We start from the raw sequence: 17256 nt of genomic DNA, 5'->3' as shown, positions 1-17256 counted from the left end.
CCAGGGGTGGGCGAGGAGGGTGTGGGTGAGGCGGGTGTGCTCAAGCTGAGGTGGAGAGAAGAGGTGAGCCCCTGGGGAAGTTAGAGTGACTCCCTGGTCATCAGAGTTGTGTCCTTCACCCCAAATTTCACAGCTGTGTTAAAAGAGAAACTGAGGCATAGTAGCAATTTTAAGTTTTTTTTGAGCAGAAGTCAGTTCGACTGGGCTGCATCCAATCTAGCAGACAGAAGGGAGCTCCATGTACAAAATGAAAGACTTTTATGGGCAGAAAAGAGTAGGAACAAGGAAGTTACAGGGCCAAAAAAAGAAGATTGGTTATTGCAAAGTTACTTCCCTTTAGGGGTCTACCTGGCAGATGGTCTCACTAGTACTGATCAGGTGATTCCTGGTTGACTGGTTTTTAAGATTCCATTTCTGGGAGAGCGGAAACTGTATTTAAGTCTGGGTCTGGTGGAGTGGGATTTAGCATAAGCGACTCTATTTTGGGCCTGTTGTCTTGTTTTTCACAGATGAAATATATTACACTCTTCAATACCTAAATACATTTAGCAGTTTCTATGATCTGTAAGACAGTAGAAATGATTGCCCTTAAGGAAAATCTTATCAGTGTTAGCAAACTCAGTACAGGTTATGATGCTAAAACTATTTTTAAAACCCCAGCTGAAAATTTGGTGGAACCCATTTTCTGCTGGTGCTTCATCAAAGATTTTTAAGAATATGGGCTAGACATGTCCCAAGTGTGTGTGAATTTAAAATGTGGGAAAATTACTTAGGAAACTACATATGGGGAACAAAAGAACTCCTTGCTAATTTACTGCCACTTATATTCTGGGAAACTGTACAGATTTAATTATAGTCCAGTGGGATCATTTGAACCCTTTTATCTCATTCTTAAGAAAGATTTATTTTCATGGTTTAAATTGTAGCATGGTTATCTTGGTAGGCTGCTAAGTCTTCAGTGAAGAAGTCCACCAAGTGGATTTGAGGTGGCTTGCTATAAAAACACACGTAACAACTGTTTAGTTAATAAACCATGCAAAAGAGGGGGAAAAGAAACAGGGATGAGAAAGAGAGTGTTAAATCTGACAGTTAGTTCTTGTTTCTGACCTTAAAATTAGCTCTGGTCTTCTGACAGTCAGAGTAAAAAGGAAAGTGTTGAGCTAAGTAGTTTCCTTGGCGGGGGGAGAGGGGGGGAAGGGAAATATGTCATTTATTTTCTTAAAATTTATTTATTTTTTAATTGAAGGATAATTGCTTTACAGAATTTTGTTATTTTCTGACAAATATCAACATGAATCAGTCACAGGTATACATATGTCCCCTCCCTCTTGAGCCTCCCTTCCTTAAAGTGAGACAAACTTTTCTGCCATCACTAAGTTATAAAGCAAAATTTGCCAGAGGGAGTTTTGTGAAAGGGACATTGAATAGTAATGTCTTTTTGCCAATACACACAGAAAAAGGCTTCTGAAGTAGCTCTTTTGTCTGTGGATTCAAAGAGAACTCAGGCATAGCATAAAATGTAAATCACAGGGTACAAATGGAATGGAAAAAAATGTAGACCAGGTGGGATCCCTTCCGGTGGGCCAGCATTATACAGGGTTGAGCTCATGAACCTGGCAGGGCTTCCCAACTTTTTTGTGTCTTAGATCCCTTTGGTAGTCCAGGGAAGCCCGTGGATCCCTTCTGATAAAAATATGTATAAATTCATAAAAAACATTAAAGGTTACAAAGCAAATAAAATACATTGAAAAATAGTTATTAAAATATATATGTGTATAACTGAATCACTTTGCTGTACACCTGAAATTAGCACAACATTATAAATCAACTTCAATAAAAAATAAATGTTAAAAAAGACAAAAAATGTATTTTTAAAGTTGGAATATACTACCACATTTTAAACCAAGATCTAATAGCAGGTCTAGTAAATGTGAGTGGTGATGAGTGTCCATCCTATTTTGAGAGGTAGGCAGTAACTAGTGTACATAAGAATGTGGTTTCTGTTGTGATAAAGTCACAGTGGGTTGGTGTCCATATTCATAATCGAAGGAAATGCTCATTTTCTGCTGGAGCTGGGGGAAATAAGGATGTCAGTTTGGTTCATTCAAGTTCACAAATCCTCTGCACTCTGGACCCAGCCCTGCACCCTCCCTTCCCCCCACCCAGGTTAGTGCTGCAGGCCGGGAACCCCAAGCTGGACAAATGGTCAGCGGTGCAGACGTAGGCTTTCGGCAGGCACTGGTGGCGCTGGGTGGCAATCAAGGCTAGACTGAGCTCCCCCTTTAGTCCCTAAAGTAGGGAGCACACGCCCCTTCCTCCCCCGCCTCCTCCCCTCCTCCCCCACTCTGCTCCCACCGCTGCCCTCCACCCACCACCACCTATCTTGGTCACTCTTCCTGGACCACCGCTGGCCTCTAACCCCTGTTGTCCTCAAATCCTGGCAGGTGAAGCAGCTCGTGCCCATCCGGGACCAGTCACTGCAGGAGGAGCTCGCCCGCCAGCATGCCAACGAGCGTCTGCGGCGCCAGTTTGCCGCACAGGCCAACGCCATCGGGCCCTGGATCCAGAACAAGATGGAGGTGGGTTGGTGCTTCAGAGAGAGCATGTCACGGCCTCCAAATCGGTCCCCAAGCTGCCACAACCACTGCTCTCCACTCAGTGCCGTGAGAACACTGTCCAAGTCACCTGGGTCTTACCCTGGGTGGGCCCTGGGCTGTTGCAGCCTGTGCATCAGTTTAGGGGGGTTGGGGTGAGGGTGGGGTGCTGGGGGAGGGTGCACACCCACCAAAGGCAGGCAAGACTGTTCTCGCTGTCATCCATTCATCTTGTCATTAAAAATGCTGATGGGTCTCCTTCTCAATTTTCAGCCTCTGCAGGCCCTAGATTTTAAACCATCCATCCCTAAGGAGGATGCGTGAAGAGTCACAAATACTTGGCATTTTCAGAACCTTTAAGGAAAAATAATCTTTGAATGACACTGATTTCTGGGTTCATTTTATTACCAAGAACAGCCAAGAGACATTTATTAACCTACTGTTTTTTTCTTTGAATCCCCCCTTATGGTGATAAAATGTTAGCCTCTTTCTTAAGAGGAGAACATCTAAAAATCTAGGAAATTCTTTTGACTGCTCATGAAGCATCCAGTGGTCTGAAATCTCTCTGGCAGCCACATTCCTGCAGACCATCCCCCGGTCTCCTCGAAAAGAGGCAGCTCCAAGCATCCGTCTTCATTGGAAGAGGCTGAAAGGCCTCCTTTCTTCATGGATCTTGGTCGATTTTTTTCTTTTCCTATTCCCTAGATAGATTAGAACTAGGGTACTGCCCTATTTCCTACTTCATCTGAAAAATAAGGGACTTTGGCTGCCGCCTAAAATGCTGGCGTAGCTGGCATCAGAAGCAGAGCCAGGAAGGATGCCGCCCACAGAGTCACTCTGGGCCGGCTCACCTTCCTCCTCCCCTGCCCTTGCCTCCACCAGGAGATTGCCCGGAGCTCCATCCAGATCACGGGGGCCCTGGAGGACCAGATGAACCAGCTGAAGCAGTATGAACACAACATCATTAACTACAAGAACAACATCGACAAGCTGGAAGGCGACCATCAGCTCATCCAGGAGGCCCTGGTCTTTGACAACAAGCACACTAATTATACCATGGAGGTACAGGCCTGCGGTGCTCTGGTGCCCACTCGTGACCATTTCACCCAGTCGGGGGTTTTCTGCCCACGTTTGTCTCTATCTGTTCCTGTTTGTTCTACAAGTTTGACAGTGAGGGGTCATTAAGCCTTCACTGTCGCTTTATGTGAAACAGTTTTGTGAACTAGATCAAGCACTGTGTGTGGGTGATCAGTCGCTCAGTCGTGTCCAACTCTTTGCAACCCCATGGACCATAGCCTGTCATGCTCCTCTGTCCCTGGGATTTCCAAGTCAAGAATACTGGAGTGGGTTGCCGTTTCCTCCTCCATGGGATCTTCCTGACCCAGAAATTGAACTCATGTCTCTTGCATCTCCTACACTGGCAGGTGGATTCTTTATCACTAGCACCACCGGAGCAGCTCAGATCAAGTGCTATGTAGTTGTTATTTATCAACATCGTCCTCAACTTTGTCATCATTATTATCACAACAGTGAATTCACTGCACTCCCAGGAATGGGACTGTTCCATTTCTACCAGTTTGGTCCAGTTGGATCTTTTGGGAGCCAGTGGATATAATCCAGGTCCCATCCTGCTACCTGGTTAGTGACAGAAAGACTGTACACTGTACATTTTATTCTACAAAGTGCTAGTTGTCACTGTTAGAACCCTGCTCCTCACTTCTGAGTATTTCCCACTACAGAATCTTGAAAAAGAGTGGAAAAGTAGAATTTAAAAAAAAGTACATAGAAGTCCTACTTGTCTCCCTTTGGGTTGACTCTCCTGTTATGAAAATGAGCAGGTAAGACTGACCTGCTGGGAGAATCTGGAGCTGATCATTTTCTGTTTTCCTTGGTAGCACATCCGTGTGGGCTGGGAGCTGCTGCTGACGACTATCGCCAGAACCATCAACGAGGTGGAGACCCAGATCCTGACGAGAGATGCGAAGGGCATCACCCAGGAGCAGATGAATGAGTTCAGAGCCTCCTTCAACCACTTTGACAGGGTACCTCACTCCTAGTTATTTGAAAGGCAATGCTGGGGACATCAAAAGACATATTTGAAACAGCACTCAGGCTGTTATTTTTAAGTTGCCATGTCCTTAAAATTTATTGAGGCCAGAGGAAAAGAGCCACTGAAATGAAGTGTGCTAAGTTCTCATGTTGCTCAAGGTGACATCAGACAAAGTCTAGGTTTGTGGGCCCGTTTATACAGATCATGTAACAAATGCCTTTGTATTTGGGAGCAAAGCAAGATTTATTCTAAGTGAAAGTGTATCCTTAACATAGTTGAAGGATTTAGGTCATTTTCTAAGCACTTAAATACAAAGCTCTAATGTACTTTTCCTAATTAACTACTTAGGTGAAGCACCTGATGAAAATTAGCCTACTCTTTTGCCATAAAACTTAATTTTCTTTTTTAATGAACAAAATCAGCTCATGAAATGTTATGAGGAAAATGTATCAACAAAATGATGATCATATAAAAAGTTTAGTGCTACTCTTAAAATATTATCTAATATTTTGATTTAAATATAGTTGGGTAAAACCAGTTCTTCACAAGAAAATGCCCAGTTTGCTTATCATTTAGTTAACAGTGACTCCTAAGGCCACATTCCATTTGTTAAAAGATCCCTAACAAAGTATATTTCATTCTTTTGCTCAGGACCCTGTGTATGATTTACAAATATTAGTCATATGGTTCCTAAAATGCCTATGGACTAGACCAGCCATATTCAGGCCTGTTAATGAGTTCAGAAAGTAGACTTCTGATCAGGGAGCTGAGGCATAAATAAAGTATTACATACAGAGATGGATACTAAAGTTATTTTGGCTTCAGCACAGCTGTACTGTCTATGCTATAACACTGACCTGACTTCCTTCAGGTTGGGTCATTTTCCTCCCATGGAGGGAAATAATTGACCATTGTTCCTGCACACATCACCTGGGCTTGTAGGAGGATAGCTCCGCTTGTTTGGGCCGCTTCAGAGAGGGAAAATCCACATCTGTTTGAATCCAGGGTAACGATTGTCTTTTGCAACAAAAGTCCAAAGGAGGACGATGCAGAACCTGCCAAGTTTAAAAGTTTAAGTAAAGCAACTATAGTCCAATAAAAATTAATTAAAAAACAAAAAACCCAGCTTCCCAGTCTCAGTGAACAATTTACATTCACCTAACAAGAACTCCTTTCATACCAGCTTTCCCTTCCCGCCCCCAGTAAACAAATTAATAGAAGTTTAAGTTAAGGATTCTGTGTCTTGGAGGGACTCGGACCTGAGAGTGGCTGCAGGGTAATGCAGCATGAATCCTAGTCCTGCTGTCATCTTTGGGGGGATTTTACAAGCGAGGTCTGCCTGGGGTCTTAAGAGTGTGAGGCTTTCTCAGAACACTTACATTGTGTTTGGTCATCGATGGGTGGCAGTGGGCAGCTTCTGACGTGGTCATTTTCAGTGGCACTGGGTATTCCTCCTGCTTTCTTGACGGTGTGGTCTCCATTTCCGAATGCTGTTTACCCTCCTTCCCTACTTTTTCCTTTTTAAGAAATTATTTTGTGATGTAATGTCCCTATGTTGAGCCTGTCCTTTCTGTAAATCAGACCTTTAAAAATTCTTTGGCAGATGTCACAGTGTCCCTTCTCTTGCTGGATTTTGTTCCCTGGTCAAGTCGAGTTATTTATTTTGCTTCTAACACTCAACTTCTTTCTTCTTTCTTTTTGTTGGAAGAGGAAGAATGGTCTAATGGATCATGAGGATTTCAGAGCCTGCCTGATCTCCATGGGTTATGACTTGGTAAGACAGAAGTTGAAATTTTATTACTATGATATTCTACTGAGCTTATTTAGGTTTGTATTTTAGAAGACAGCTGCCTTAAACTATGGCCACCCACTTGGGTGGGATTGTTTAATTTACCAAGGTAACATTGAAGGTTTGCCTGGTACCATATGAAAATAACTTCCCGGAGTCAGAACATATATTTTCATTCAGTCATTGGTCAGCTGGTTTTTTTCTTGTGAAGGAAGATAACATAAACTTTCCTGATGGTTTTTAAACAGCATTATTTGAGAGAGAACTTACATACCATACAATTTGCCCATTGAAAGTAGATACTTCAATGGCTTTTCCTGGTGATTTTTAAAGTGCTTTTTCCTCTAGTATTTTAGAAGGTTAAAAAGTTTTTAGTGGGCTTCCCTGGTAGCTCAGTGGTAAAGAATCCACCTGCCAATGCCAGAGACATGGGGTTGATGCTTGATCCGGGAAGAACCCACGTGCCTTGGAGCAACTGAGCTCATGCACCACAACTACTGAAGCCTGTGCGTCCTAGATCCCGTGCTCCATAACAGGAGAAGCCACCACCATGAGCAGCCCTTGTGCAGCTAGAGAGTAGCCCCCACTCTTGGCAACTAGAGAAAAGCCCACCAGCAATGAAGACCTAGCACAGCCAAAAAATTAATACATTAATTATTTTTTAAAAAGTTTAAAATCAGCTAAGAAATCTTACATTTCCCTGTGGGTTATGAGTACCTGTATTAACCTCACTTCTCTGTTACCTGTTAACACATTACTGACCAAAGACATATTACTATGTCTTTTGTTACCTGAACATTATTGACTGGAGATATGAGAGTGATAATAATTTACATCATCATGCGAAGCTGTTAGAGCTTAAAATTGATCAAGGGTTCATTATGCAAAACTTAACGATTATTGTTGTCATTCACATTTTGCCCCATTAGCTTCTTGTCCCAACTTGTGTATATTATAAACACAAGCTTATTACCAATTTTCAAAAATGATGCATAGTGAAATTTTGAGTGAAGAAGAATTTTTCAATGCATTTTATGCAAATTCTTTCTCTGATTGTCCAAGTGACAGATATACTTTAGTGTCTCATAATATGATAGTTCTTCCAAATATAGTTCTGATTCAGACGATGTGAAAATTAGACCAACAAAATGACAAAATATCTTAGTGATTGATTCTGATCTGGAAAGTGAAAGTGAAACTGTGCTGGAGAGATTTTATAGGTGTAATTATTGAATGTAATAACCTGCAAAGTGTTAGTGAAGTAACAGTATTAATTTTTGGCCAGTCAAAGGAAAAATCACTGTCCCACAGGCATTAGTTTCTGTGAAAATCCCCCAGTCAATAATGACTTAATATGTAATGTTGAACATGAACTACTTTGATGCTTCTCCCCTTTGAAATAAGCACTGTGAGAGCCCGCCTCTAACCTGCCTTCTCTTGAGCAGTATTATTCTTCTCAATTATAGCCTGAAAAAAGGCCTAAGTCTCTGAATTCTTCTTCCATAATTATGTTAAGTCCCAAGGCAACAGGGCTTCCCTGGTGGTTCAGCAGTAAAGAATCTGGCCACTAGTGGAGGAGATGGGAAATGTGGGTTTGATCCCTTGGTCAGGAAGATCCCCTGGAGAAGAATATGGTAACCCGCTCCAATATTCTTGCCTGGGGAATCCTATAGACAGAGGAGCCTGGTGGGCTGCAGTCCACGGGGTGACAAAAAGAGCCAGACATGACTTACAACTAAACAACAACCCAAGGCAACATGGATCAGAGAGAGAAAGGAATTCTGACATCAGGAGCTTCTGGGTTGGTGCTGTAGCTACACTTCAGAATCCTTCAATGGCAGTAAACTTAAGTCGCCCATAAGGGGAATCTGTTCCAAAAATGGAAGGGAAGTGCAGGGGATATTTAAGCTTTCAAGCAAAAAGGGACTTGCATGCCAACAGGTAAAAGCGGGAGAGCAGCACAGTGAGGAGCTGTGCACTGTGGAAGTCAATGTCTCCTTGCAACCTTGCCTCAGGGTGAAGCTGAGTTTGCCCGCATCATGACCCTGGTGGATCCCAATGGGCAGGGCACTGTCACCTTCCAGTCCTTCATCGACTTCATGACCAGAGAGACGGCTGACACCGACACTGCCGAGCAGGTCATCGCATCCTTCCGGATCCTGGCTTCCGACAAGGTCTGCATCGGCCCATTTTCTTCTGCCTATCTGACAGTTTACTGCTTTATTCCAATAAGAATGGAAACAGTGTTGCAAATAATAATGATTTTGATACTACTGCATTTTATACCACATCTGCCCTGAATTCTGAAAGCACTTAAGCAGAACAGTGGTGTACTCAGAACAGGTTAAACACAGACATTCTGTCCTGGCATTTGTGCTTGGTCCTTATGGGGAGTTTTACAGAAGGAACCAACAGTATGAATTTTGCAGTTTTTTGTGTGTGTGTTTTTCTGGTTCAACCCTACTTTACATTCTGGATTGGTAGATAAGATTTCTGAAAGATGAAGCAGTGCCATTCAGATGTTAGAAAACCAAGAACCTTCTCTCAAGGATCAATGACGCTGACTGTGCCCAGCCCTTGGAGCAGAGTTAAATAGAGCCATTCATTCTTTGTAAAAATTGGCAAGTTTTTCATTACATGTAACCTAGAAATTAAGTAGGAGTTTAGTTGCAAATTTTTAGAATTTTCAAATCTCCCAAGACAATATTAAAACATTTCAGTATGTATAAATTCAATTTGGGATATGATTCCATTGCCTTGCGTTCTAGCTGAAAGGGAAAGGAAGTTAGGATTCTAAAACACATCAGCTTGGCCATGTTTGTTACCTTAAAAAAATCTTATCTGACGACACAAACTATCTTTAAAATAATTATGTTTGTTTTAAAATGAATCCTTCATCGTGTGGATAGGGGTTGCGGGGAGAAAGTCCAACTAGTGTAGGAGATAATAAACCAAGGCTTATCTAACACCCCCAGAACCCTACTATATATTACAATACATTTGTTCTTTATTTATCTGGACCTATCAGTCTCTTTTATGAGAATTATCCTATTTTCTCTTGGACATTTGCCATTAAAAACAAAAACAAAAGACTCCATTGTTCAATGTCAGTTTAGTTTTGCTTTAGAAGGAGTTTTTCAACAGTGGCAACATGCCTCTAGTTTTTTAATAAATTGTGTAGGAAAGCAAGCACATATCACATATATTTTTTAAAAACCACATTGATCATTTTAAATTAAATATTCCTATATTTTCATCAGTGTATGGTATAATCCAACCTCCCCTTTATCTTTCTGTGTGAAATTTACATCGTAGTATTCTTCACTAACATTATGGCTCAGTTTGAGAAGTGTTGATGAAGTATTGCTGTCTTTGCCTCTATGAAGCATATTAAATTTCCCACTGGCCAGAAGACAAGTTACAAGTAAAACTAAGCCTTTGGTTGGCTTCGGGTACTGTGCCCCTTAGACTCCCTACCTTTAGTCTTTTATTTTTTTAATCTTTATCTTATATTGGAATATAGTTGATTAACAATGTCATGTTAATTTCAGGTGTATAGCAGAGTGATTCAGTTAATCCTTTTTTTTAACAATTAAACAAATGCAAGAAGTCTGTCAGAATTTAAACCATTCAAGTTCCAGTGTGTCCTGCCATTGATTTTTCAAACACGTGTGTATTGTTTTCCAGCCGTACATCTTGGCAGAGGAGCTGCGCCGGGAGCTGCCCCCAGACCAGGCCCAGTACTGCATCAAGAGGATGCCCGCCTACTCAGGCCCAGGCAGTGTGCCCGGAGCCCTGGACTACACCGCCTTCTCCTCTGCGCTCTATGGGGAGAGCGATCTGTGAGGCTGGGGTTTTGTAGTCGCTGATCAGAACGCAATAAAAGCTGAAGTCACAGTTTGTTTCTTGGAAACTTTGACAAACTTTATTACGTTATAGAGGGAGAACACTTTTTTCTCAGCTCAGTTATTGCCAGCAATGTAATATGGCTGAAGTTAAGTTTTTCCAGTAGATGACATAGCATACTTTATAAGTAGGTTTCTTTACTTCTGAGTTTTTAGCTAAATGCCATGGAACATCCGGGGTTCTGCTGGTTTCTTTGATAAAACACAGCCAATCCTTGAGTAGTGTGAAATTAGGAAGACCTAAGGATAGAAGGAACATACAAAAATGGGAAAATTTTGAAATATCCAAGATTCAAGACCAGAAAAATAATAGTAAATGTTTGACATTAAAAAAAAATATTCTTCATATATATAATATGTTTATATGGTTATCTCTTGGGGAATATATTTGGGATACTGGTGTTTTACTTTCTGGCTTATCCAAAGATTAACTATATTTAAGATAAATGGTAATTGTCACCTTGTTAGCTGAATTGAATATTGTGAACTTCCAGAGAATAGAAACAGACACCCCAAAAGACTTTTAGCACTTAAAACATTTTAGGTAGAAATCATAGTCAGCTCTTTGTTATTTAGGACTACATAGTCCAGTTAGTGGATTGCAATGCCTTACTCATACTGCAAAGCAGGAACCTCGCCATGGAAGTTAGTTTCACTGCCAGGGAGGAAGATGGAATCACTAGGTAAAATGTGTTTGGGGAGGATTATTTATTGATTCCAGGTTCCTGTGCTTTTTTTAGAGCTTGTTAGTACGTTAGAATCTCACTAGATGACCACATAGAAGTGCTCTGTTTTTAAACAAACAGGTATCAATAGCAATAGTTGGGGGACAAGTCAAAAGCTGCTATTTTTATAGCTCTCCAGGCAGAGTTTCTCCTTTTTTGCCTTTTTGTGTTGTTATCTGGTAAAGAGAAGGTTAGAGGGAAGAGTTGGTAGGAAAGGACTAATTCTCACCAACAGTAGAGGTAAGTTCTTTAACTGCAGAACCTTTACATACTTGAGGTGAATTCGTTTTGTGTGGCAGGAGTTCTTGATGTCTCTGCCAGGTCTGGGTGAGTGTCCCTGCTGCGACTGGGTGGGGCATTGCCATACATCCTTCCGTGTCTATGGGGAAGCCCCTTGCAGAGGACACCAGTGGCTCCTGCCATCCACGTCTGTCAGCTTTCATTCATTTTTCTGCTCCTGCTGCTGTATGCTGTACTCCCCTGTTTTTCCATCTAGTTGACAGCTTGTAAAGAATAAAGCAGGAATTCTTTTTATATCTGAATCCTTAATGATCAGATGAATTAGAAACAAACAAAAACAGTTGTAAACAGCAGTTGAAGTGTTACTAGAAAAACAGTCATGTGCCTGTTAACCTATAGTCTTTTTATTCAGATTTTTGTAGATTTCCACCAGTAGCTGGAAATGGGATATTTTCCTTTCATGACTGTCCCGTAACTTAATATTTTTACACAGTTGGCCCACTTAGAACCTTCAGCCTTTGTAAGTTTCATTTAATTTGCTTCATTTTATTAAGTAGCTGATAGTTTACAAATTTCTGAAATCTGAGTCCTTGAGTTCAATGCCAGACACTTTTGGGGTGGTGTTTAGATGAACTGTGACTCCTTATTGTACTTCATGCAGGTGCTATATTCCAGCTGTATAGGGAGAAAAATGGGAAGATATTCTGCCTTTGAGGCTACTAGTGGGAATTTGTGGTGTTTTATGATTGGTATAGGTAGTTCATCTTCCTAAAATTTTAGTTTCTTTACAACATTCAAGCAAGAGAATGGATCAACACTATCTGCTAACAAATGAAAAAGGGAAATAAACTCTGAAACAATAAACATGTTTATACTCTCATTTTAGAAGTTATTTTTATTTCTGAAGTTGAATTATTGATTAAACTTAATTTGTAAAAGAAAAGGAATCCCTGTTTTATTATTATTATCATTTGAACTAATAACCAGTTTCTTTGGTTAACCACAAGCTTTCCTCACTTAAAATTTCCATCATCACTTAAAACTCTCATTTGGTTTAGCATTTGTCTTGTTTAAAGAATTAGAGACTGGCTTGTTGGGTAGAGGGTAAATTTGAGATGAGGAATTAAGGTTGGCTCAGTTAGAGGTGAGTGATGAATGGACTAGGGAACGAAATGGATTAGGAAGAAATTTTTAGCCCAGATATCATTTCAGAATCCCCAGTAGGTATTTTGAAAATGTATGGCACCCCCATACTTCTAGTTGTGGAGGTCTGGGTTAAGACCGGGACATCTGCATTTTTTGAAAGCTCCATGGATGATTCTACTAACCCTCAGTTGAAAACCACTGGATTAGAGGTAATGGAAAGGGTTATTAGTAATCAGGAAGTGTAAAACAGATAGAGAACCTCTTACTAGAAAGGTTAATAGTTGAACCACATGAATGTCCAGGCCAACCCCTGTACCATCTGGTTGGTGATATACAAATATTGGCAATGGCTAAATTTCAGATGGGTACACTTGGCTTCATATTCTTTTCTGCTGCATACCTGATTGATACATATTCATGAAATAAGCTGGAGATGAGCTTTTTACAGCCTTTAAGTGAAAAGAAGCAAATCAAAATGATATAAAGTCTGAAACTTGTAATTCTTTTTTAATTAATTTTAATTGGAGGATAGTTGATTTACAATGTTGTATTAATTTCAGGTATACAACAAAGTGGATCAGTCATACATACACATATATTCACTCTTTTTAAGATTCTTTTCCTATACAGGTCATTGCAGAGCACTGAGTGGAATTCTCTATGCTCTATAGTCGGTTATTATTAGTTACCTGCTTTATATATAGTAGTCTGTGTATGTTAATCCCAATCTCCTAGTTTATTCCTCCCTGTCTTTGTATTTTAAGAAGTAGCTAATTGTTACCAAGCTGACAAAGACTCACCCACAGTTGCCCTGGGTTATTTGACAAGAAGGCACTTGAGTGTGTTCAACTGTGTCCATGAACTTTCTCAGATACCCAGGAGCCTGTGTAGAGTGTTAACTGCCCTGTGTGCGACCTTCTCATATTTCAGATGGAATCAGCAGAGAAGAAGACAAGCTTTTTTTTCCCCTTTTGGATTCACTAATTAATAACTCAGTACTTAGTGTGTTAGTCACTCAGTCATGTCTGACTCTTTGTGACCCCATGGACTGTAGCCCGCTAGGATCCTCTGTCCATGGAATTCTCCAGGCAAGAAAACTGGGGTGGGTAGCCATTCTCTTCTCCAGAAGATGTTCCCAACCTGCGGATGGATCCCAGGTCTCCTGCATTGTAGTCAGATTCTTTACCATCTGAGTCATCAAGCAGCTGACAAATCATCATCCTTTTTAAGCTGGGAGCTGGAGAGGGTTGTGATCCATCAATGGGAATCCATAACCAAGGATTCCCCAGGACCTTAAACTCTTTTTGAAGTAATCTCCAAAGCACTGCAAACTTCCGTGTTGATAAAACAAATGGGCAGAAGTGATGGCAAATTGGAGTATCAGTAAGAAATAAATGGCTTTTTTGGGTCATGTATTTAAACATTAGAAATTCTTTTCAACTGCTTTCAATAATAATACTTAGAACAAAGAAACAATCCAACTGAAAAATGGGCAGAAGACCTAAGCAGACACTTCTTCAGTGAAGACATACAGATGGCCAACAGGCACATGAAAAAATATTCAACTTCGTTAATTATTAAGAAGTGCACATCAAAACTACAATGAGTTACCACCCTACACTGGTCAAAAAGGCTATCATTTAAAAGTCTACAGATAACAAATGCTGGAGAGAGTGTGGAGAAAAGGGAACCCTCTTACACTGTTAGTGAGGATGTCAATTGGTACAGCCACTATGGAAAACAGTATAAAGGTTAGTCAAAAAAACAAAAAACAAAACGGTGGCCATAAGATCCTGCAATCCCACTCCTCAGCATATATCCAGAAAAAACTAATTGGAAAAGACACACGCACCCCAATGTTCACTGTAGCACTACTCGCAACCATTCACAACGCCAAGGCATGGAAATAACCTAAGTGTCTATCGATGAATGAATAAAGAAGATTAGTATACATACACAATAGAATACTACTCAGCCATAAAAAAGAATGAAATAATACCATTTGAGGCAACATGGATGGACCTAGAGATTATCATCCTAAATGAAGTAAGTTAGAGAAAAACAAATACCATATGATATCATTTACATGTGGAATCTAAAATACAACACAAAGAACTTGCCTATGAAACAAACTCACAGGACAGATTTGTGCTTGCCATGGGGGAGGGAAGGACTGGGAGTTTGGGATTAGGAGATACAAGCTATTATATATAGAATGGATAAACAACAAGGTCTACTGTATAGCACAGGAACTATATTCAACATCCTGTGATAAATGATAATGGAAAAGAATATGAGGAAGAACGTATATATATGTATAATAATCACTTTACAGTAGAAATTAACAGAACCTTATAAATCATTACAATAAAGAATAATCCTTAGAATGATTTAACTTTAGTTGCTAAGTTCTGTCCAACTCTTGTGACCCCATGGACTGTAACCCACCAGACTCCTCTGTCCATGAAATTTTTCAGGCAAGCATATTGGAGTGGGTAGCCATTTCCTTCTCCAGGGGATCTTCCCAACCCAGGAATAGAACCCGGACTCTTTACCACTGAGCCATCAGGGAAGCCCTTAGAATGAGTTAGCCAATTAGAAAAGCACCTCTGAATAACTGGTAACAAGGCAGCACAAACTGATAACAAGAATGCTTTCTGAGACAACCACAATTGTCAGGTTTCACTAGATAAAAGTTGTGGTAATTGTTTACATGATTTCTTTTAGATTTGATGTGTATTATATGAGAAAACACTTAAAACATATTTATCCAAGCATATAAAATGTTCCCATTACAATCTTTGACTTACTTCATCTTATAAAATATTTAGTATATACTATTTCATGTTAGCTAAAACATATAATTTATGCTAGATACCAGACCAATTAATTTTTGATAGTTTATATTTTACTCTTTCATTAAATACTTTGAAAAAGTTTGATCAGAATATTTAAGAAAATGGAATTATTTCCTGATTTTTTACATGATTTTTATATAACTATTCCCAAACACGACTTCAGTACACATAAGCACACACACTTACCAAAGGAGTTCCATTCCTTTTAGCATCCCTCCCCTTGTTTCATGAAAAACTTTAAAAGTGTAGCTACATATTATACTGCACAAATGAGAAAGATTTATGTAATAAGAATTTTAATTCTATTAGCACAATAGCATTTTAATCTCGACTTAACTGCTTTTATAAGATTCCGTGCAATATTTATTTCTCAGTGGTTTTTAAATTATTTCTCAAAATAAAGATTTGAGTTTATTTGAATTGAAAATGAAGTCAGGTTTTTTTTTTTTTAGAAACAGGAAGTACTGATTTACTTAATCATTTAGCTTTACTTGGGTAATTAGGCTACATGGGGGACATTTTCCATCTTTTCAATTATCTAAATCTGAGGCTCCAATGTTTTGATGAAAACATAATTAAAACACATGATAATATAAAAGCATTTTATTGAAAGAAAAAAGGAATTGGCAAAGCTGTGTTAAAACTAACAACTTCCCCTAACTTTTTCTGAATACAGTGGACTAAATAAGGAGTTTTTCAGTTGAGTTCACTCGTGTCCAACTCTTTGCGACCCCATGAATCGCAGCACGCCAAGCCTCTCTGTCCATCGCCAACTCCCAGAGTTTACCCAAACTCATGTCCATCGAGTCGGTGATGCCATCCAGCCATCTCATCCTCTGTCGTCCCCTTCTCCTCCTGCCCTCAATCTTTGCCAGCTTCAGGGTCTTTTCCAATGAGTCAACTCTTCCCATGAGGTGGCCAAAGTACTGGAGTTTCAGCCTCAGCATCAGTCCTTCCAATGAACACCCAGGACTGATCTCCTTTAGGATGGACTGGTTGGATCTCCTGGCAGTCCAAGGGACTCTCAAGAGTCTTCTCCAATACCACAGTTCAAAAGCATCAATTCTTTGGTGCTCAGCTTTCTTCACAGTCCAACTCTCACATCCATACATGACCACTGGAAAAACCGTAGCCTTGACTAGATGGACCTTTGTTGGCAAAGTAATGTCTCTGCTTTTTAATATGCTGTCTAGGTTGGTCATAACTTTCCTTCCAAGGAGTAAGCATCTTTTAATTTCATGGCTGCAATCACCATCTGCAGTGATTTTGGAGCCCCCAAAAAGTAAAGTCTGACACTGTTTCCACTGTTTCCCCATCTATTTTCCATGAAATGATGGGACCAGATGCCATGATCTTAGTTTTCTGAATGTTGAGCTTTAGGCCAACTTTTTCACTATCCTCTTTCACTTTCATCAAGAGGCTTTTTAGTTCCTCTTCACTTTCTGCCATAAGGGTGGTGTCAACTGCATATCTGAAGTTATTGATATTTCTCACTGAAATCTTGATTCCAGCTTGTGCTTCTTCCAGCCCAGCGTTTCTCATGATGTACTCTGCATATAAGTTAAATAAGCAGGGTGACAATATACAGCCTTGACGTACTCCTTTTCCTATTTGGAACCAGTCTGTTGTTCCATGTCCAGTTCTAACTGTTGCTTAGGAGAAAAGTAACAGGAGTCATTCCCAGTTGCTAAGTTCAAGGAATGGCACAGCTACAGCTTAGAAGAAATCTGAGTTTCTGTTTGAGAGAACACCCCAGTGATATGGGCTGCTCCACTCAAAACTGCCATGTGGAAACAGAAACTTGTGTGTTTTAAGCCACTGCACTTAGAATATCTGTTACAACATCTTGGCCTTACCCGAAATAATGCAGTAATAGTAACCTTGACAGCTTCCTCACCTAGCTGTATAGCTACATTTATGATATTTTAGATATACTAAACATTTTAACT

At 40.1% G+C, this 17256-nt stretch overlaps 1 protein-coding gene across 1 annotated transcript in view; it reads left to right on the top strand.

Annotated features, from left to right (window-relative positions):
* The window catches only part of ACTN2 (actinin alpha 2), a 78031-nt gene extending 67685 nt beyond the window's left edge, over positions 1-10346 (top strand). Inside the window, exons 16-21 of the mRNA XM_043925974.1 lie at positions 2445-2579; positions 3477-3656; positions 4490-4636; positions 6353-6418; positions 8449-8607; positions 10121-10346. Of these exons, the coding sequence (XP_043781909.1) occupies positions 2445-2579; positions 3477-3656; positions 4490-4636; positions 6353-6418; positions 8449-8607; positions 10121-10279 (846 nt within the window). The 3' untranslated portion in view covers positions 10280-10346. The remainder of the gene's footprint in view (positions 1-2444; positions 2580-3476; positions 3657-4489; positions 4637-6352; positions 6419-8448; positions 8608-10120) is intronic.
* Positions 10347-17256: the final 6910 nt, after the last annotated feature.

Source organism: Cervus elaphus, chromosome 15, assembly GCF_910594005.1.
Source record: "Cervus elaphus chromosome 15, mCerEla1.1, whole genome shotgun sequence".
Lineage (NCBI taxonomy): Eukaryota > Metazoa > Chordata > Mammalia > Artiodactyla > Cervidae > Cervus > Cervus elaphus.
Note: the sequence above shows the minus strand (reverse complement) of the source record. Positions and strands in the feature narration are given on the sequence as shown.